Below are 21,789 nucleotides of genomic sequence, written 5' to 3'. Positions count from 1 at the left end.
GATCCTAACAGTTAAAAGGAAACTAACACGTATTGGACGCAGGTACATGCCAGACACTGTGCCAGTATTTTCATGGGCATAACCCCTGGAAGTAGGTACCACCTGCACTTGCTAAAGAAGAAGCAGTGGGCTCAGAGAGGGTAAGATACTTGCCTGAAGATGCACAGCTAGCATGTGTGCTAAGCATCTCCTGTCGTTTTTGTAGGGGAGTGGTTACCAGTGTTAGCAGAGGCATGGGAGGAGGGGGTGTGTCCGCACCCGCTTTGGTCCTTCCTGCCAAAGACCCTTTAGTGGGTCTCCTGCGCATCACCCCAGAACCTGCTCTCGCTCTGGATCCCCTTTTCATCCTGCTGGTGTGTGATAGGTCTTCAGTCTGAGCATCAGATGTCATCCAGTACCCAGAGGCTTCCCAGATGGTTTCCGTGTTGACTCAGATTACACTATAATGAAGAAGATTTGATTTATCTTTGGAGACATAGGAAAGCTTTTTTGAGTGGTAATCTTAAGGATAAAAAATTATATTTGCACATTTAAATTTTTTTTTAACGTTTGTGTATTTATTTTGAGAGAGAGAGCAGGAGCAGGGGAAGGACAGAGAGAGGGAGAGACAGAATCCCAAGCAGGCTTCATGGCAGCATGGAGCCTGATGCAGGGCTCGAACTCAAGAGCTGTGAGATCATGACCCAAGTTGAAATCAAGAGTTGGACTTTCAACTGACTGAGCCCCCAGGTGCCCTACTTTTGCACATTTCAACCAGAGAAACTGCTCAAATGGTTGTTGGTTATGTCTCCTCAAAATAATCAAATAAGCTGTTTATTGATATCCTCTTTAAGGCATCTGCCATTAAAATTTTTTTTTAATACTTATTTATTTTTGAGAGAGAGACACACACAGAGCATGATCAGGGGAGGGGCAGAGAGAGGGGGACTCAGAATCCGAAGCAGGCTCCAGGCTCTGAGCTGTCAGCACAGAACCTGATGCAGGACTCGAACCCATGAACTGCAAGATCATGACCTGAGCTGAAGTCGGACACTTAACCAATGGAGCTCCCAGGCGCCCCGGGCCTCTGCCATTTTTAAAGGTAACCAGCAGCATAATGGCTTAGCAGTCTTGGTGGCGTTGAAACTGCTATGTCAGCAGTTGGATGTCGATGCCCCGCCACCATTTTTGCAGCTGTAGAAATAATCAACGACCTGGGTCTCCAGGGAGAGACTAAAGTTAAGACTAGTGATTATGTTGTTACCACGATGAGAGTATAAATTCATGCCATGGGATCAATCACAGTGTCACTGACTTCTTGGGGTTTCTGATGTCGGGTCTGATGGCATCGCACACCTGGAGGAAACCGCACTCACCTCCAGGCTCCCTGGTGCCGCACGTGTGTCCCGGTGGAGGTGCCCACTGGAAACACATAGTCCAGACTCTGGAGCTTAATAGCGAGGGCTGATTACAGAACCCAGAGCTGCAGGAGCAGGGTGCCGCGACCTGGTCCAGGTGCCTTCCCTCCAGTCCACCCTGTGCCCCTGTGGGCTGAAGGTCAGCTGTAGGCGAGAAACATCCAGAGTGGGTTTGGGGGTAACTGGAAGTGACCTGCGCGGGAGGGTGCACATCGGCTGCGATCCCTCCATCACATGTGGTCGGCAGCCTGGGGTTTCCTGGGCCAGAGAAGGTTAGCACCAGAAGGAGTTGATATCAGGCAGGGTTTCCAGCCAGGTGGCCTCAGTGTGTTGAGGGGCCGTGGTCCAGTAGCTGCTTTCAGTGCTTCTCGTGCACAGGGGATGTCCTTTAACCGGGATGCGGCTGCTAGACACACTGAAGTGTGGCTGCTCTCCTTTGGGCTAGAATTGCACCAACACAGAGCCGTCCTGTGGTGCAGACCAAGGCTCTGAATGGCATTGATGGTTTTGGTGACCAAAACAAGGAAGTGTGTTTAGTCCATGCTACTTGGTACGGGGGATTCTAGTGAACGGTCCCTGTGCCCCTTGGATCGCTCCTGGGCTCCCCTTCTCCCCCTCCACCCACCCAGCCTCCAGTTAGGTCTGGGCTGGCAGGATTGGGAGGTGGGGCAGAGGCTGGGGCGTTCCCCACTCTCCAGCCTCTGGCTCTGGTGGCCACCCCTGCCCAGGGTCCTCCCAAGGCCCCTCTTCCTCTGGGGGACCTGGCTCAAACCACTGTCTCTCCAGCTGTCCCTCCAGCCCAGGACTGGCAGCAGCTTCCTCCAGATTCTCTACCAAAGGGGAGAGGCAGAAACAAGACCTTTATTCTTTTGTTTATAACGAGGTTTATTGAAGTATAATTTTTATGCGGTGCAATGCACCTTCTTCAGGCGTGGAGTCTGACAGGTGTTGACAGCCGTGTTAATGGTCCACAGTTAAGACTTCTTTCCATCCCCCAGAGCTTCCCTGCAGCCTCTTTTGACGCACTCCCTATACCCTCAGTGCCCCCAACGAAGCATGTGGCATCTATTTCTACAGTCTTACCTTTTCCAGAGTATCACACAAATGGAACCACACAGTACGTGGGCCGCCATGTCTGGCTCCCTTCATCTAGTATGCTCCCCTCACCTAGCATCCCTTTGTACACATGTGCTGCTGTTTACCACTTCAGCACTGGATGGAAGTGAGGGTTGTTTCCAATTTTTAGTGGTTGTGAATAAAGCTGCTGGCAACACTCTTATCGTTATACCAGGTCTTTATATTGACACGTGTTTTTGTTTCTCTTGGAAGATTCCTAAGAGGCAGATTGCCAGGGCGTCTAAGTGTTGAAAGATGGCAGAATTTGCCATCCCCAAATACACACTTTGGCATAAGGATTACTTTGAGCTGAAGGCAGTTGAGAATAAGCAGGCACAGGAAAAGATCTCCAGCCTGCCCTAAAAGTAGGACATGAACTTGCCAGAAGTTAATCACCGAGATGACCCTAGAGTTAGCTTCAAGGTGACACCAGAGGGGTCTACATGACACCCTTTAGTCCACTCACCCCTTGTTGTAGTTTGTGCCCTGGAAACCTGAAGGCCTTTCCTTGGTGTCTTTTCTCTGAAATTTGTCATTGTTTCAGGTTAAGATGTTGCATTAGCACAAGTGCCTGTGCACTGCTGAGTTTCCCCCATGTAGATCTGAGAGACATATTGGTAAACTTCTGTTTGTTGTTCTCTTGTTCATCTTTCCTCTGTTGCAGAGCCCTAGAGAACCTAGAAGGGTAGGAGGAAAAAGGTTCCCCCACCGCTGTGGTGTGTGTCTGCCCCTGGTAGAGACTGCCACGCCGTGCTCCTCCGTGACTGTGCCATCTTGAATTCTCCGCAGCTGCGTGAGAGCCTCAGGAACCACACAGCCTCTCCACACACTCAGAGTTGGCACTTTTAATTTTTAACCCATTTTTGTCATTCTAATATGTGTGTAGGATCTCACTGTGGTTTTTACTGCATTTTCATGATGAAGAATGAGGCATGTTTTCATATGTCTACCGTCTATATCTCTTCTTTGGTGAATTGTCCAAATCTTTTGCCCTTTTAACTGGGTTGTTTTATTACAGAGTTGTTAAAGTTTTTTGTGTATTCTGGATACAAGTGCTTCATTGGATCATTTGTTTTACAAATATTTTCTTCCCTTTGTTCATTTTCTTACCAGTGTCTCTTGAAGGCCAGAAGTTTTTAATTTTGATGAAGTCCAATTAGTCAAAATTCTTTCTTTAATAGTTTATATTTTTGATGTCATATCTAAGAAATCTTTGCCTACTCCAGGGCTGTGAAGATTTCCTCCTCATCCTCCTCCTTCTTTTTTGTAGAAAGCTTATGGTTTTAGCTCCTACATTTACATCTATTCCAGGTGAATTGCACACGTGGCACAAAGTTCATTTTTTTTCTCATAAATGTCGGGTTGTGGCACCCTCGTTTGCTGAAGGACCATCCAGCAATGGTTTATCCATTGAGTTACCCTGATGCCTTCCTGAAAACCACCAACTTCATATGCACGGGTCTGTTTCTGGTCCTCTGTCCTGGTCCGTTGGTCTGTGATCCTTGCCTGGCCCTGGTGCCCGCTGTCTCGGCGCCTGTAGCCTCAAATCCAGTCTCAAGTCAGCGGTGTGAGCATGTCAACTGTTCTTTTCCAAACTTGTTTTGCTGTTCTAGGCCCTTCGAGTTGTGACTCACATTTTTTAATCCACTTCTCAATTTCCAACACCACTGAGATTGTGTAGGTGTGTAGATTAATTTGGAGGAGAATTAACATCTTAACATCTCTTTGGACCCTCTAATAGAGCACATGCTTGGTCTTCTCTTAACCTCTCTCATCAGTGTTTGTGATAGGTTTTCAGTATACGCGTCATATGTATAAATACACACACACACACACACACACACACACACACACACATATGTGTGTGTGTGTGTATTTATCCTTATGTATTTTATGGTTTTGATGGAGTAGACAAAGATTTCTTAGGTAGCACACCAGAGGCACAAGCCATAAAAGCATCATTTTGTGAATGGTACTTTTTTTTTTTTTATTTCAATTCTTTTTTGAGAGAGATAGAGACCAAGAGGGCACGAGTGTGTGAGTGGAGGAGCAGAGGGAGAGAGAGAATATTAAGCAGACTCCACATTGTTAGTGCAGAGCCCCATGTGGGCCTCAATCTCACAGCCCTGAGATCATGACCTGAGCCAAAATCAAGAGTCAGACACTTAGCCAACTGAGCCACCCAGGTGCCCCTTTATTTCACTTTTTGTTCTCATTGCTTGCATGCACAAGTACAATTGATCTTTATGTATTACTTTGCATTCTGTGGTTTTGCTGAACACACCTGTTCTACTATCTTTTCCTATAGATTCTGCAAACATTTCTTCCTTTCTAGGGTACGTGCCCTTGCTTCTTTTTCTTGCCTCTGTGCGCTAGCTAGGACGCCGGGGTGAACTGGAGTGATACGAGCAGCATCCCTGCTGCCGGCTCATTTCAGGAAGCATCTGTCTGTCCCTCATTAAGTCAGCTTAACCTTCCTGCAGGTTTCTGTATCCATCTTCCGCCACGTCCTCTCACCCTCTGTACCAGGTTCTCTGCGTCACCTGCCCTCTTGTGCCACCTGGCATATGCTGTGTTCTGAACAGACCCTCACAGATGTAGCACCCCAGAGAGGAAATAAGCCTGGACTTTTTACTGTGTTAAGGCAGGCAGCACCACCACTGTGAGACAGCGAGGCCCAGAGCGGCTCAGTGACCTTTTGCTGTCACTCAGATAGATGGGGACACATTTAAGTAGATATTATAGTTTGTGGGTTAGGTATTGTCTCCAAACGGCACTTAGAAACTCTAATATATGCGTTTAAAAAGGACGCATTAGTATACTTCTGTGTAAGCCTGGATGTGTAAGCTGTAGGGTTCACGTAAGCATTAAAGACGCGGCTCTTCCCTGTTCCGACTAAAGCTCATAAAAACATTGCAGTTACTTAAAATTTCAAACCTCACACGTAACCCTCCCATCCAGCTGCACTAATCACAGTCTGAAGGTTTTTTTTTTTTTTTTCAATGAAATATATTGCTCAATTCAATTCCAAGAATTGTTTTCACATGGCTTTATTCCATGGACTCAGAATCACATTCCCGTGGCGAGGAAAAGGGATCGGTCTGCAAGAGCTGCAGAGAGGAAGGACAGTGTTTTCTCGCCAGTCTGCCTGGTGGCCGTGTGTGGGGGTGGTGGGGGGTGGTCGGAGGCCCGAGACCCAGCAGGCCAGGTGCTGGGGGCAGGGAGGACCGAGGTGGAGAAGGAGTGGGGGTCCCGAGGGAGCCATCCTGCCCCATGACGATGCTGCTGGAGGGGATCCCATGTGGCCTGTAAGTTGGGCTTCTGTTGCATTTCTGTAGCGCCTTTGTGTGCAGCATGTCCCTGGCTCTGCACCTGCCTCTCGCCGTCTGTCTTCTCCCTTCCGTGGCCACCTGTCAACTGCCAGCAGTGGCTCTGATATGTCGTGCGGTCTGTGGCTGTGCAGGGTCCTCCAGGTGAGAGCTGAACCAGTGGGGTCCAGGTGGTCAGTGGCATTGCCACTGCATCTGCTTCTCGGGGGGCGGGGGGACACTGGTGCTGGCCGTGCCAGTGAGCCCAGTGGCATGATTCCAGGGTCTTTCCCAGGGCTGTTTTCCGGCTGGGAGGTGCGAGGTGCTGTGACCTTCTCTTTGGGAATATGGAGCCACACAAATATGCCGAAATGATGAATGGCCAATGGACGGGTGCATGGGGGCTGAAGGTAGCAATGGTGGGAGTCAGTTGTCCCAAGTCCTGAGGGCCCAGCCCTCTGGCACTTGGACAGGCTTCTTGGCACGTGTGTTGCCTTCCAAGTACCCCTCTGTGCCCAGTGGGTAAGTCTCATGGGGTCTGGAGTCCCAGGTTGGAGGAAACCTTTCTCTCTGCCCACCGAGGTTCTCCCTGTGACACTGGACTCACAGAGAGATTAACAAGAGAGTTAACACCTGTGGCATATGTCACGCAGGGGACACCTCAGTGACGGCTTGCTCCAAGAGCAGGCTGGACAGTCTGTGTCCAGAGCAGCGACCAGACGAGGGGGAAAGAGTTTGGGCCTCCAAGGGTGGCAGACTGGGAGGCGAGCACATGGGGGTTAGTGGAGTTAGGGCTGTTTGTGCAGGACTATCCTGGGGGCACCCCTCTGACCTCCTCACCATAACACCTCCTGAGTGAGGGTCCATGGCAGCCTCTGCTCCTCAGACATTTCCTGGGCTGCAGGGGGCCGGCAGCCAAGGGAGCTCTGGGAAGGCTTCTTCCTGCACCTGCTGGCACTCACTTGCCTCCAGCTCAGAGCGGCCTATTCTGAGGCAGCCTGTTCTGAGCTCCCTGGGACCAGACAGATGGGCAGGCTTTTCTTCTCCTAAAACCTCGAATCAAGGAGCAGAATGGGTAGCCCCAGCCAGGTCCCATGTGAGGCTTTCCAGAGGAAATGTGGCACGTACTGACCCGCTGGAAGGAAGACAGCATGGTGTTATTGGGTTACCCAGTTACCTGTTCTGGACGATGCCTCTGCGAAGCCTGGCGGTGGTGGTGGAGAGCCCCGCTTGTTGTTTCGGGGGTTTGTCCCCTCATGTGACTGCTTTTCTTCTGCGTGTGTGTTGTAGGGAAGGTGGCCATCCAGAAGGAGGACCTGCCCAAGTACCACAACAGGGACACGTGGTTCCAGCTGCAGCACGTGGATGCAGACTCTGAAGTGCAGGTGAGGCCTCGGTGGGGCCTGTGGGAGGGGCTGCGGGGTGGCTGCAGAGACAGATGCAGGACTGGGATCCTAACAGGGAGTGATGGTTAGCAAGTGCATCCTCTTATCCACGATGCGCCTAGGCCTGTTCACTGTGTTCATTCTTTCGGTTATTGTCGCACTTTGACATGTGTGAAGCATAAAATTGGAAAGGACAGTAATTACACAGAACTGAAGGTGAACAGAAAATATGGGCAAGCAAAAGCAAAGCTGGGGCAGGAGCGAACGCACAGCCTCGCACTGCGGGTCCCAGTTGCTGGAAGGGCCCGCGTGCATTTCCAGCTCCCACGTGTAGCAAAGGAGGGTTTGGAGAGAAGGGAAGTGACCAGTCACCGAGTTTCCTGTCGTCTGAAGCGTCCCCTGGGCTCTTCTCGGCCATGTGTCATCAGGGACTGACCCCCTGCCCCGGTGTGGGGAGGCTGTGGGGTTCCAGTTCCCAACCCTCCCTTCTCTGTGATGGGGCACTGCCCATGCCCACACCAAGCATCTGGGACAACACACGCTGGGAGGGTGGCCCACAGCCTCTCTTCTCCCTCGACCTTGCTTGTGTGGCTTCCAGCTGAGCTCCTAAGCCCGCGCTGGTGTCTGCAATCCACAAGCGGGAGGATAGCGCACCGCTGTGACACCAGGACATGGGAGCACTGTCGTCAGCGGTCCTGGGAGTCGCCAGGGCTTGGCCAGGGTATGGGAGCCAGCACAGGGTCTGGCATAGGCAGGCCTGGATCCAAGCCCAGTGCCCCCATCCACCAGTGAAATACGTCGGCGGGGCCCCCAGCAAGCCTCGTTTCCTCATATGTAAAATGGGGTTCTGTGAATACTGGACGGGACCTGATGTGCGGCAAGGTGGTGCCTCGGACAGAATCCCCAAAGTAGGTAGCTGCTGAGCACCCCGCTCTGCCTGGCACATCCCACCCACAGGCACCTGGCCCGGCATTTGGGGCCCTGGCTGGCTGCTTGTCCCCACACTTCCTTGTAGACCCTCAGCCTTGGTTGAGCTGTGAGGGTGAAGGCAGAGCGTCCAGTTTCCATGTGCTGTGGGGCCCCTGGTGGCCCCTGCGATCAATCCACAGACTTGGAGAAAGAGGCAGGGGGAGGGAAGGGTTGAGGAGCTGAGCCCAAGAAAGATGTTGTCTCAGTGGCTTACACTGAATTCTGGCCAAGGGGCCCACACGTGCCGCAGAAATCAGTAGACACACAGCTACTGCAGAATCCCCATGTGTGCCCAGATTCCAAGAGCAGCTGTAGCAGTGACAATGAGCTAATTAACACCAGGAGCACACGGGCTGCCCAGAAACCCCGTCTGCAGACGGAAGGCTACAGGGCCACGTGCCATTCCTGCCTTTTGATTTGGCGGTTTCCCCATGACTTTTGTTCAGCAGTGGAACAGGCTGTGGCGGTGACGAGGACTCCTCCGCCAGCAGCCGGCCACGATGTGTCTTCACTGCGTTCTTCACACTGGGCCAGCCCTGGTTTAAGTCTGACTTCATTGTCAAGTGTAGCTTTTCTTTTTTCTCCCCTTGTTTTTAAACTTAACTTTTAATTTTGAAATGCTTACAGATTCATAGACAGTCCCAGAAAATAGTACACAGGCAATGATGATTAGCAAACTGTGTGCTCTCCTATTTATCCTTAAAGACAAAACCAAGTGAAGAAAGGCCTGTGTTCCTTCATGCCGTTTTCCTCATGGCAGCATCCTGCGTAACTGGCCACAGCCGGGACACAGACATTCTGCAGTGCACAGACCTCAGATCCCACCACTTTCACATGTCTGCACACATACAGTGTGTGCGTGCACGTGCAAATCACATGTGTATCCCGTGCATTTCATCATGTGTGGAGGTCTGTGCAACCACCACCACAATCAGGGTCCAGAACCACTCCGTCACCACAAACCTTATAAATGCAGTGTGTGTGTTGATTGTACTGTGCTGTGTGGAGCATCCAGACTGTTTCATAACTGGTGCCTTTCATGTGCCTGTGGACCAGGACCTTGTCCTCCTGAGCCCGACCCTTACACCCTCCAGATGGGGTGTGCCTGTAGCTGGGCCAGCTTCCTAGGGATCAGCGTTACGAGCAGCAAATGGGTATTGCTGGTACTGGGGAGACAGAGGAAGGACTGTGTGTATTGAGTGCCCGCCAAGGTCCAGGCCCTGTGCTGAGGGTTTTATTTAGGGTACTTCGATCTCAGAGTACCTGCCTAGGAAGCGGTCATAACTGTGGAGGGAGCAGTGGTCCCTACATTCAAACTGGCCCGTAAAAGTGCAGCACAATCTTTTGCCTACAGCTGCTTCATCCTGAAATGTCTCATTTACAATTTTTAGAAGGGCAGAGGATGGTATATGGTTTCTTGAATCCATCGGTTCTGCAATTCATATGTAAAGGCATGCGTCAGAAAGAAAGTGCCAGAAAACTGGGGCCAACAAGAGATCAAGGAATCAAAGTAATGGGGGGAAAGGCAATTAAAAATTTCTTGATTCCTTCTGGAACTGATGTTTGTTAAAGTCTCTGGAAAATCACTTTATTCACAAGAAGTAGTTGCTCTGTTCTTTCCCTGACCCTGGGTGAGAGGATCAGAACCACGCGGTTGGCAGGGACAGGTGCTTCTCCGTATTGCAAGGGGAGGGAGTCGGTCCCCACCCATCACCTGAGCGGGCCCAGGGACCCTTCCCCAGCTCCTCTGAGGACACCCGGCTGCCACTGAGCTCTGCCACGTGCTCTGTGGTCTCAGCAGACTTGCCGTTGAAGTGTGCATCCAGAAAACTCTGACAGCAAACTCTGGCCGTCTTCCAGCACCTTTAGCGTGGCTGGAAACCCCAGGAATTTCGTCTGTCCTCTGTGTCAGACAACCCTGCTTGAAGGACTTGCCAAGAGCCAGCAGCTGTCTGCATTGAGGGCCCAGCTCTGAATCTTCCTGTGGGTTTGGGGAAGTGAGGGAGGCAAGGGCTGGCCTCCACGTGCCGTTTCTGACTGGTCCTTGGCTTCTGTGTTCACGGGAGTCTCGCCTGCTCTCAGCGCCACCAAGGTCCGAGTGCTTGGTGACCAGGGGCCCTCCTGTGCGCTGACTCCGGCCCCGACCTCCAGGCGTGCGGACCGGGGCTTGACCGGGAGGGTGCAGTCTGCTGCTGTCATCGCAGCCCGTGGTTGAGGCCCTCTCTCCAGGCCAGGGATCTGATGCTTTCCTGAGAAAAATGTGTGGGAACCACTGTGATTTTCTTTCTTAGGTGATAAACTTTTTCAATTTTATGTTTGCAGAAAACTGACCAGAAAGTAGAAGGGACTCCTGTGTCCTTGCCCCACTAGGCCTCTATTATTAGTATCCCTGTGGCGCATTAGCTGCCTCCAGGAGCTAGAGTATAACAATACGAGAGATTCTTATCCTCCATTCACGGAGGGTCATTCTTTGTCCTGAGTTCCACTGGTGTGACAAAGGTGCCCCCGGAACTGCCGGTTCAGAACCCACAGGATGGCTTCGCGGCAGCACCAGTGATGGCCCCTCTTTCATTCTGTTATTAGTAATTTGTGTTTTCTATTTTCTTAGCCTAGCTAGAGGTTTAATCAGTTTTATTGATCGTTAAAAAACAAACAAAAACAGCTTTTGGTTTTGTTGATTTTTTTCTATTGATTTTCTGTTTTCAGTTTTGTTGATTTCTGCTCTTGCTCTTCTCTTTCCAGTTTCCTTAGATTATTGAGGTTAGATCTTTTGTCTCAAATGTGTGCGGTCACTGCTATAAATTTCTCAGCAAGCACTGCTTTCACTGTATCCCACACATTGTGATAAGTTTTATTTTCATTTTCACTTATGAAAAGAAATAAAATCAAATATCTCTCAGTTGCTCTTGAGACTTTTTCTTTGGTCTGTTATTTGGAAGTATGCTGTTCAATCTTCAAATATTTGGGGATTTTAAGCTGTCTTTCTGATAGTGATTTGTATTTCAAGTTCCGATCCAAGAGCAGACATTGTGTGATTTATGGCCCAGGACTGGCCGCGCTGGTGGGTCCTGATGTGGATGGGTCCCTCTCTGCAGCGGGACAGGGTGTTTATGGGCAGCGGCCGGCCCGCAGGTCCGGGTGTTCATCTCCCAGTTGCTTTTTAAACTTCTTACTATCACTGTTCACATTGAATAAAAATGGGAAAAGCTATGCAGTCAGCATTTTGTAACGCGCTGCTCCAAGGCTTTTCTCCTCACAGATGCAGGGCCCTTGGGCGGAGTCCTCAGGGGGCCTGCCCAGCCGGGCCCCACCTCCTGCCCTCAGCTCAGCACGTGGGGCCTGTGACTAGGCCTCTAAGGGGGGAGACTCTGCTGAGATCAAAACAAGCCCAGGGTCAGATTCTTCGAGGGCGGGGTGGCGTTTAGCGGGTGTCAAATGCTGTGCAGAGGCGAGCTGGAGAACCCACACTTCCTGTCTGTCCGGGGGGTGGAGGGTGTGGCGCCCCCGTGCCCCTGCGTGTAGGTGTTTGTGGCCGGGTTGTTTGTGAGGGCGGTGGTGTGTCACCCACAGGGCACGGGGCACGCCCTTAACCTGTGTCTGGCTTCGGATGTGAACTTCTGAACTGCAGATTTATTGCCTTAACTTTGGGAGGAGGGGGGAGGAGTCCTTTCAGTGATGTTCTGAGTTTGTACTGTTTTGTGTAACTTCGACCCGTCCTCTCCCTAGTCTCCCGAATATGGTGGCAGCATGCATTAGCCAACAACATCTACCCTCTCAGTGGGAAGGTGCTTCCCCTCAGCATCTGCCCCCTTGCTGGGGAGGTGCTCCCCTCAAAATCTGCCCCCTGGCCGGGGAGGTGTTCCTCTCAGCGTCTGCCCCCCTCGGTGGGGAGGTGCACCCCCTGGAGAGGAAGCTCAGCAGCGGAGCAGCGGGGCCTGCCGTGTGATGTGCGGGTCCTCTTCTGGGACAAACCAGAAATGGGGCTGTCGGTCGTCGTTGGTGGGGTTGTCTCAGCCCGGACACGTCCCCACTTGTCAGAAGCCTCTCAGAAGTAGTGACGTGATCTCCGAACGGCCGTGGGGACTTTGTTTCGCGGCTGGGAATGCAGGTTGCGGGCGTCAACCGGGAGCAGCCTGTTAGGGGTACGTCCTTCCTCTGCTCCCTCAGGTGGAGCATTTGCCGAGTGGTTGGGTTTGAAGGGTGGCGAGGGGGGCATGGGCGGCGTGCGGGGCGAGGGGGCATGGGTGATGTGCGCGACGAGGGGAGCGGGGGAGGGGGACATGCGCGACGAAGGGGCGTGGGCGACGAGGGGGAGTGGGTGGCCTGCGCCTCCCACTCTCACCTTGGCAGATGGCAGCGCCTCCCTCAGGGCGCCGGCGGGGAGCCCGGAGCCTGACCCGGCTCCGCGCAAGGGAGCTGCAGGATGCGGCCTGCCAGGGTCACTGCTGGCAGCGTGGACGTGTGTTTGCCGCACCTGCAGAGCCGGCGGCACCGAGCCCCCCCCCCCCCCCCAGGCTGGGTGGATGGGGTGGTGTGTGTCCTGGAGCCTGCTGTGTGCACGCTTGTCATGGGAGGGGCGTTCTGGGCCAGAAGCTCCCAGGGCTTTGGGAAGGGCCCGTTGACCCCTTGGGAAGCGCGGTGCTCAGGAGGTATTCCTGGAGTTATGTGCGTGGCCGGAGCCCGTCAGCGCCTCTGCAAATACGGGGTCAGTGCCCTGGACACCGGATGTTGCCCAGGGTCACGCAGGTGTGATGCTGCTCTGGACCCATCATCCATCACTTCCCCTTCCTGAGACCATTTGTCCTGCAGGTGAGGGAAGGGCCAGAAAGGGCAGCGCCTGGGGCACATCAGGGGCACGTCAGGTCTCCCGTGTCAGTGTCGTGGGTGAGCCAGAGGACCCGGGAGGCTGGCCTCAACGCCGCTGGGCAAGCAGGGCCCTGTGCAGGTGTCTCCGCAGCTGCAGGAGAACCCAGGAGGCCACTGGGGGCGCTGCTGAGCAGTCCTGCCTATGCTTTCCTCCAGTCCATCCATCCATCCGTCTGTCAGTCTGGGGCCCTGGATTCTTCTAGCACAAGGCAGCCTTCAGAGGGCCCTCCCCAAGTTGCAGAGTCTAGAAGTTTCAGTCAGAAGGGACCTTGGAGATTATCCAGCTCAGCCACTTTTCTAATTAAAAAGAGCGTTAATTTTAACATTGTGTGTACTCCTAGAAATATGTCAGTGTGTCACACCTGCTACTGTTGCATGTTTCTTAGGAACAACCTCCTCTCTTCTTCGCAGTCCCCTCTCCTCTTCCCTCTCCTGACCCCTGACCCCTGATGGTAACCTGGTTGGGTCCTCCAGCTGGGCTGACATTGGCAGAGATGTAGATGCAGGCAGAAACACAGCACTGGTCTTGCTCTCAAAATTCCAGCCACCTCTGCTCCCCTGTCCTTCAGAAGCATCCATGGGCATTAACTTCCTGCCTGGGGCACAGGACTGATTTCCCCTGGCATGGTGTCCAGGCCACACACACACAGACACACATGCACATGTACTGAGGCGATGGGGCAGGTGTCTGACGCAGGCATCTGTTGTATGAAGGGACGCAGATAAAAGCAAGCAAACATGTTGGGGAGGCTGCTTTCTCTGGCACCTGTTCCTTGTGCCTTTTGACTTCTTTCTTCTGAAACAGCGGTCTGCTGTCCTTAAAGCTGGGATTGCAATGTGCCTGTTGGGTTGGACCCTTTAACTCGGGGGTAGCCGTGCCTCATCTGGAGCCCTGGGATCTGAGTAGGGTGGGGGCAGCGCTGTGGATGCTGCATGCGGTCAGACACAGCTTCACGTTTATGAGCAGAGACTCTGGGGAGCTCTCCCCTACGCGTGGCCAGCCCCTCGTGACCCTGTGTCCTTATGCCTTTCAGGGCAAGGTCCACCTGGAGCTGAGGCTGAGTGAGGTCATCACCGACACGGGCGTCGTCTGCCACAAGCTGGCCACGCGGTAAGACATGGACACCTGGTCTTCGTGAAGTAGTAACTCTGACCCAGGACGGGTCCTTGTTTTTCAAACAAATGAGTCAGAAATCCCAAAGTCGGCGATTCCCCACAATGACAGGGTTTTTAGAGGTTCTGGCACATTGTTCTTGAAATCCTCAGTAAAGCAAATGCTAGAGGTAATGAATTTGGCTTTTGTGAATAGCCATACTTACTCAGGGGGACATTTAGGCAAAGCGGGTGCTGTCTCACCCAGGGCAATACAGGTGAGGAAACAGTGCAGAGGTGTGTCTGAGGCCTGTCGGCAGAGCTAGGGCCTGAACTCAGATCTTGCACTCCGAATCCGGGGCTCCATCTACCCTGCAACGCTTGGTGAGTGTGAATGTCTGTGCACGTGTCTAAGCAGGTGAGGCTCTTGACATTTAGGGTCACGGATCCCATAGAGGAGGGGGCCGAGGACTCTTGGGAGATGCCCGGACACACGCACAAGCTCACATTGTGTGCAGGGTCCTTGCCCTGTTACCCCAGTGAGACCTTGGGGCACACACACCCTGGCCAAGACCCTGTTCTCTCACTGCTTGCCCCATGGGCCCCACATTTGTTTTTACCGACGACGCCTGCAGTAGTTGGGGGTCCCGTGGGAGGGCGTCAGAGTGCCATCTGGCCCATCTGTCTGTAGCTGGCATGTTTGGAGCCTCTGGTATGTCCTGAGTGAAGGGCGGTGGGAAAGGAGTCTCGGAAGAGGAAGTGAAGAGTGAAGGTTCACAGAAACCAGGAGAGAGACCAGACGTTTCCGCGTGCTTCATCTTAGGAGAAGACAGTTTCCTGAATTCATCTCTTAACCATCTCTGGCAGAAAGGGCTTCAGTGAGAATGGGCGAGTTCCACTTTAGGATTGTGCTCCCTGTGTCCCTGCATAGGGCCCAGGGTGGGGGCTCAAGGAGGATCCTACATCGTCTGCCACCCTGGGGAGCCCTGGCCTGCTTCCCACAGCATTGTTGGAACCTGTCATCTGGTCACTTCTGGCTGCAGGGGGACACGCATGGGAATGTGTGTAGGACGTGCACAGGACTTGGTATGGGACATGGGGAGGACACCGTGAGCTTTGTCCTTCGCTGCTTCTGTGCTCCTGTTCTTGAAGTAGTTGCTGTGCTCTCAGACCCTGTAGCAGGGAGAGAGAGTTGCCTGTTTCCTTGTTTATTTGTAGGCTTATCTCACCGTGTTCCAAAACAACTTAAGGCTGTTCAGAAAGAGCCTTACGTAGGATAAGAAGTGCGCTTTAGAGGTTGGGAGACAGAATGGACCAGGCTGGGCAGAGCACTGAGTCAGGAGGGTGAACATAGGAGACATGGGCCAGGATTCCTGTTCTGACAGCCATCCCGTCCAGCCTCATGTCCAGGTGAGGGAGGGTGGAAGTAAGCTGTTTCTCTGGGGAGGGCACAGAGCCGTGGTCCTGTCCAGGGAGAGGTGGGGGAGTGGGCCTGATCAGAGGACAGGTGTGGTGCCCAGAGCAGGAGACGGAGCGATACTTCACAACTACCCACCCTGCCATCCCCACCGGTCCCCACCCACCCCCAGAGTTCCTGCCTTCCATGTTGTCCCTGCCAACCAACCGCGGGAGCTCCCCAGACACTGCCTTCTGGAAGTCTCCTTGGTTAGAGCACCAGGGGTTTGCCTGGTTCCTGCATCTTTGTGGTGGGATCCTGCCTGCTTCTTCCTAGCGTACACTAGTACACACACTAGCATACACGCTAGCACACGTGAGTACACACTGATAGATGTACTAGTGTATACTCTACATACACTAGCGCAGCAGCGCATCTACTACACATACAGGTACATGCCAGCCTATACGACTTCCCACACCGGCACACATGCTAGCACACGCTGACATTGCTAGCACACACGAACACACACTAGTACATATGTTAGGATACACTGGCGCACGCTAGCATGCTCATTAGCGCACACTAGCACGTACACTGGTACACCTGCTAGTACACATGAGCACACACACTCGTCTACATGCTGGCGTATATACACCCTATACGTATATGTACAAAGCAGCACACCCATCGGCACATACTGCCACACGCTAGTACACTTTGTTCAGAGTTCCAGGGCACAAGGGTCCCCCATAGGGGTGCAATGAGGGAGAAAGAGGCTGGGGGTGCCACAGAGTCCCACAGGGGCACATATCCTCCAATCACATGAGTCAAAGGTGTCTGAGGGACCAGTGACTTTTCTTTCTTCACTTTGCCTTGCACTGTAGATTTTTCTTTCGCTAGGAAATATCCTTTACATACCATAAAATTCAGCATTGTAAAATGCACACTCAGTTGTGCAACCGTCACCACTAACCACTGTCTAGTTCCAGCACATTTCATCACCACAAGAAAGAAATCCCATCCCCAGGAGCAGCTGTAACCCATACTCTCCAGCCCTTGGCAACCACTGACCTGCTTCCTGCCTATGGATTTGCTTATCCTGGATGTCTCACATAAACGGAGTCACATAACGTGTGGTTCTCTGGGACTGTCTTCTCTCACTGAGCATGATGTCGGCAAGTTTCACTCATGCAGTAGCAGGCATCAGGGCTTCAATTATGTTAGGGCCGAGTAATGTTCATCGTGTGCGTACACCGCATTTTCTTATCATCGTCCATTCGTAGACATTTGGGTTGTTCCCACTTTGAGGCGATTGTGAATACTGCTGGGAACATTCTTGTATAAGCGTTTGTACAGACTTGTTCTCATTTATCTTGGGTACGTAACCTAGGAGTAGAATCAGTGCATTATATCTTAACTCTGCTTAACTCTTTGAAGAAATGCCCGACTGTTTTGTCACAGTGGTCGCCGCATTTACACGGCCAGCTGTGTGCGACTGCTCCGGTCCCCCCGCATGCCTGCCAACCCACGTGATTCTCCATGTTTGTTTTTGCAGGCTCCTGATGGGTGTGAAGCGGCGTTGACTTACGTTTCCCTAAATGACACTGACCATCCTTTCTCGTCCTTGTTGGCCAGCTCTGTTTCTTCTCTGAAGAAATGTCTGTGCAAGTCCTTTGCTGATTTTTTCGTTGGGTTATTAGTGTTTTATTGTTAAGATGTAAGATTTTTTCGTATATTCTGGATGCTAGGCTTTTGTCAAATACATAACTTGAAAACATTTTTTGTCATTCTGCTGTCTGCCTTTACTTTCTTGGTAATGTTCTTTGTGATACAAGACTTTTAAATCTCAATGAACTCTAAGTTATCTGTCGTTTCCTGTGTTTTAGGTCCAGATCTAAGAAATCATTTCCTAATCCAATCTAACATTTGTACGGTTTGGGCTCTCAGCTTCAGGTCCTCACCACGTTTGGAAGTAATTGTTGTATGTGGTGTTAGAAAGGTGCCAGCATTGATTCTTTTGCTTTTGAATATCCAGTTGTCTTGGCATCATTCTTTCCATGTGAATTATCTTGGCATTTTTGTTGAAAACCACTGGGCTATGAATGGATGAATGTATTAGTTCAATAGAATAGTTCAGAACCTATCCCGTTGACCTGCATGCCTGTCCCTATGCTGGTACCACCCAGTCTTGGCAACTTTCGATTTGTGGTACATTTTGAAATCAAGAAGCGTGAGTCTCCATCTTGGTCCTTTTTTTTTTTTTTGGTGACTTGTTATCCTGAGCTCTTTTCATTTCCATGTGATTTTTAGGGTCACCATGTTAATTTCCACAAAAATAGCAGTTGACATTTTGATCGTGATTGTATTGAATCTGTCAGTTTGGGGAATTAGCAATACTAAACCTTCTAACCCCTGAAACACTGCCTTCCCATTTGGTTAGCTCCTCTGTAATGTTTTTTAAAAATGGTTTTGTTTCTCTAAGGTCATTAGAAATGTCCCCTCTTTCATTAATAATTTTAGTAATATGAGTCTTCTCTTTTTCTCAGTCAGCCTAGCTAAAGATTTGTCAAGTTTGTGGATCTTTACAAAGGCCTCGCTTTTGGTTTTACTGATTTTTCTACTTCATTATCTCTGCTATGGTCTTTACTATTTCCTTCTTTCTGCCTTTGTGGGTTTTTTGCTTTTCTTATTTCTTAGGGTAGAAGTTAGGATGATCGATTTGTGATCCTTTTTTCTTTTTTAACGTGGGCATCATGGCCACTAGGTCTCCTCTGACATTGCAGCCATTTTGTATTTTATCACTTTCTCCCTTAGAGCTAAGTGTGTTCTGTGCACCTGGGACTTTCCACAAACAGCCCTGATTTGGGATGGAACAGGAGACAATGGACACTCTATCAAGTGTAAAAGCCTCAGGACCCCAAATCCTGGTGTCCAAAGACAGCAGAATCTCCCCTGGCCACGTAACAGCCTGCAAACTCTGACTTTCTCTGCTATCACCTCCTGTGTAAGATTGGAATAATGGCATCTATGCCGGCATATGTGCAGGAGCACACGCGGTTATTTGTGTGCGTTCTCCCCTTGTGCCCTGGCATCTCAAAGGTTGGCAAGGGCTTGGGCCAACCTCACAGTGTGTTCTGGGCTCTGGAGAAAGTAAGAGCTGGGACGATGGGCCGTTGAAGTCAGTTGGGCAGAAGCAGATTCATTCCAATACGCTTCTCTCTTTGCCTGAGAATCACTCCAGGCCCTCCCTCCTGCCTGGCAGCACCATCACTGTGACTTATCCCCACTTTCCTCTCTAGAACGTGATGGGGATGCGTTCTCAGCCTTCCTGACACATGTCATTCCCTTACTGCAGGGGTGTTACTTTCCTAGGGCTGCTGAGGCCAAACACCACAATCTTAAGTGGCTTAACTCAACAGAACTTTATTCTATCCCAGTTCTGGAAGCCAGATCCGCAATCTGGACACTCCAGGGGACGGTCCCTTCCCCCGACCCCTTCCGCAGCTTCTCGGGCTGCAGGCAGTCCCTTCCCTCTCTCCTCCCCCTTCACGTGACCCTCTCCACTGTATCTGTGAAGCTTCCCTCCTGTAGGGACACTAGTGATCGAGTTTAGGGCCCACCCTGAATCCAGGATAATCTCATCATCTCAAGATCCTTAGCTGGATTACATCTGCAAAGACCTTTTTCCAAATAAGGTCACATCTCTTTGGGGGCCACCACCCAGCACACCACAGCCAGTAATTCCTACTGGGGCCGGCAGTCCACCCACCCAGAGGCTGCAGGACCAGCACTGTGAGGTCCTTCCCCACTCCCGTCACCTCTCACCTGGCCTAGGTCGTCTTTCATGGGGTGCCTGGGGGTGTTCTGGCCAGGTTGAGTTCTCTCTCCCTGCTTCCAGCGTATCCCTCTTTGCTGCTGGCACACCCTTCCCCGTCGGGAGCACCCCTCCCCACCAGCCGGGAGCATTGTTCTCCACTGGGAGAACCTTCCCTGCAAGCCGGGAGCACCCTTCCCTGGAGCTGGGAGCACTCTTCCCCACCAGCTAGGAGCACCCTTCCCCGCCAGCCAAGAGCACTCTTCCCCACTGGGAGAACCCTTCCCCGCAATCTGGGAGCACCCTTCCCCACCAGCTGGGAGCACCCTTCCCTGCTAGCTGAGAGCACCCTTCCCCACTGGGAGAACGCTTCCCCGCCAGCCGAGAGCACCCTTCCCGCGAGCTGGGAGCACCCCTCCCCACTGGGAGCACCCTTCCCTGCCAACCAGGAGCACCCTTCTCTGCTGGGAGCACCTCCCTGCCAGGCTGAAGAGCAAGGTGAGGCTGTCTCCCCTCCAAAACCACAGTTTGTCCCGTGAGTGCTTGCAGTTCTTTCCTGAGGGTGTCCATTACCCGTGTACACCCTGGAGGCTTCGGGAGGCTGGAGGCTCATGGCCCTCACCTATCCTGCGTCTTGCTGGTAGTGGGTGTTATCTGTGGGCTTTCCTATCGCCTCTCCCTGACCTGCCTGGGTGGTGCCGTCAGTACCCAGGCTTCGTGTGGTCATGTGGACGGAACACCTGCTGGACTTGCTCATGGAAACCTCCCTGTTCCTTCCACACGTGGCTTTTCCCTCTTTTTTGTCCTGTTCACTTGTATGTCCAAGTCTGCTGGCCTGGACGCCTGACGAGGCCCACATGGTTTGGTGAGCCACCACCTTCATGTTCTCGTCTGTATGTGGATGCGGCATCTGCCAATCCCCATGTCACACAGATGCCTGTGCATGATCTCAGGCTTGGACTCTAGGGCCTCATCTCATGCTTTATTTTCATCCCCAACAAAGATTAATGTACCTTTTTATCACTCACTCAAAAATATTTCATGAACCCCTGCTGCAGGCTGAGGGCTGTTCCCGGCCTCCCGGGGTCTGCATTCTGGCTGCATGTCAACACGTGAGGGCATTGGCATGTCACTGCACTGGAGACAAGTGTTGGAAAAGCTGGCAGGTGTGAGCCGGCCTGTTGAGCATGGAGGCAGGGTTCTGAAGCCATTTGTGCAGTGAATTAAGTAGTCGATGTGTGTGATCTGCAAGTATCCGTGAGACCGCTGAGGTCTACGCCAGGGCCAGTGGACATGATGTTGTGCATCGGGGGCGATTGCTCGTGGACATTTCTGTGGACCATGCACCGCTTCCTTTAGAACAGTGGTGCGTGTGGGCAATGTGCAGCGGCCATGTGTGCCAGAAGATGAGCGGGAGAGAAGACACGTGTGCACTAGCACTCAGCTCTGCTGGCACCGCACGAGACCTCTGCTCGCCCCTTTCCACAGTCCTCCCTCTCTTGTCCCTGCAGAGCATCTTTCTCTTGCTGTCCCGTGGTCACCTGCTTTGTCTGAAAGCAAGGGTTCCGCACTTTCCTGCCTTCACGCTCCAGCGCCTCCCAAGCTGACGAGAGTCCTGCTGGCAGCAGCGCGTGCTGACCGGCCAGGGCCCTGCTCATGTGGCCAGACTGCAGGGCTGATGGCCAGGGGAGCGGGCACAGGCTGCAGGCAGCCCCACCCCCAGGTGCGCCCCGGTGGGGAATTCCAATAGCACCTCAAATCTAGCAGAGATCTTGCTTTCTGTTATTAGGAAATTACAAAAAGAAAAAAGTAGCCAACAGGCTATTGATATGTGGCTCTTTCTGGAGGCAGGAAGCCTTTCAAGCTGAAGTGTGAGGGCAGAGGGCTGAGCAGATGGCAGGCTGGTGACCCGGTGACACCTTGTCACTGCACGGCCAGCGTGTCTCCAGCTCTCTCGTGCCTGCACACTGCCCAGTTCAGCATTTCCTCCTTGTGGGGCAGGCAGCAGAGGCCCCAGCATGTGTCCACATGGAGGGAAGGGAGAAATTGAAATGAGTTTGAAGCTGCAGGCTGTCACTCCAGCTAAGAGGCATAACCATGCGTTAATGGTCAGTTTGAAGGTAAAATCCTATAAATGTTAAAATACACACAAAATATTGTACTTGGGGTGTGTTAGATTCTGGCTCAGTTGACTGTTTGGGTCACTGTATGTTTCACAGTGCCTTTCCAGGACCTGGGAAATACCCAAGGTAGTAAATATTTCATCCCTTTCCGTTATTTATCTAGAACTTTCCGAAGCATTTGTTGAAGTTGTTTCAAAGAGAATGGGCCTGGAGACACAGACTGTGTGTGAAGTAAAATGAACCTCGGCTTCGTGTGCCTCGGGTGGTCTGCAAGAGCCCCCTGCCAGCTTGTGTGCGGGGCTGTAGCCGCAGGAAGCTGT

At 52.1% G+C, this 21,789-nt stretch overlaps 1 protein-coding gene across 3 annotated transcripts in view; it reads left to right on the top strand.

Annotated features, from left to right (window-relative positions):
- Window positions 1-21,789, top strand: part of RASA3 (RAS p21 protein activator 3) — a 119,297-nt gene that overhangs the window by 62,008 nt on the left and 35,500 nt on the right. For 2 of the 3 annotated variants that reach the window (XM_042930903.1, XM_042930908.1), the window contains exons 4-5: window positions 7,112-7,206; window positions 14,076-14,152. In XM_042930903.1, coding sequence (XP_042786837.1) covers window positions 7,112-7,206; window positions 14,076-14,152 — 172 coding nt within the window. Of the gene's footprint in view, window positions 1-7,111; window positions 7,207-12,258; window positions 12,318-14,075; window positions 14,153-21,789 lie in introns of those variants that run through there. The other variant, XM_042930917.1, reaches the window with a different exon arrangement.

This window comes from Panthera leo, chromosome A1, assembly GCF_018350215.1.
Source record: "Panthera leo isolate Ple1 chromosome A1, P.leo_Ple1_pat1.1, whole genome shotgun sequence".
NCBI classification, from domain to species: Eukaryota; Metazoa; Chordata; class Mammalia; order Carnivora; family Felidae; genus Panthera; species Panthera leo.
Note: the sequence above shows the minus strand (reverse complement) of the source record. Positions and strands in the feature narration are given on the sequence as shown.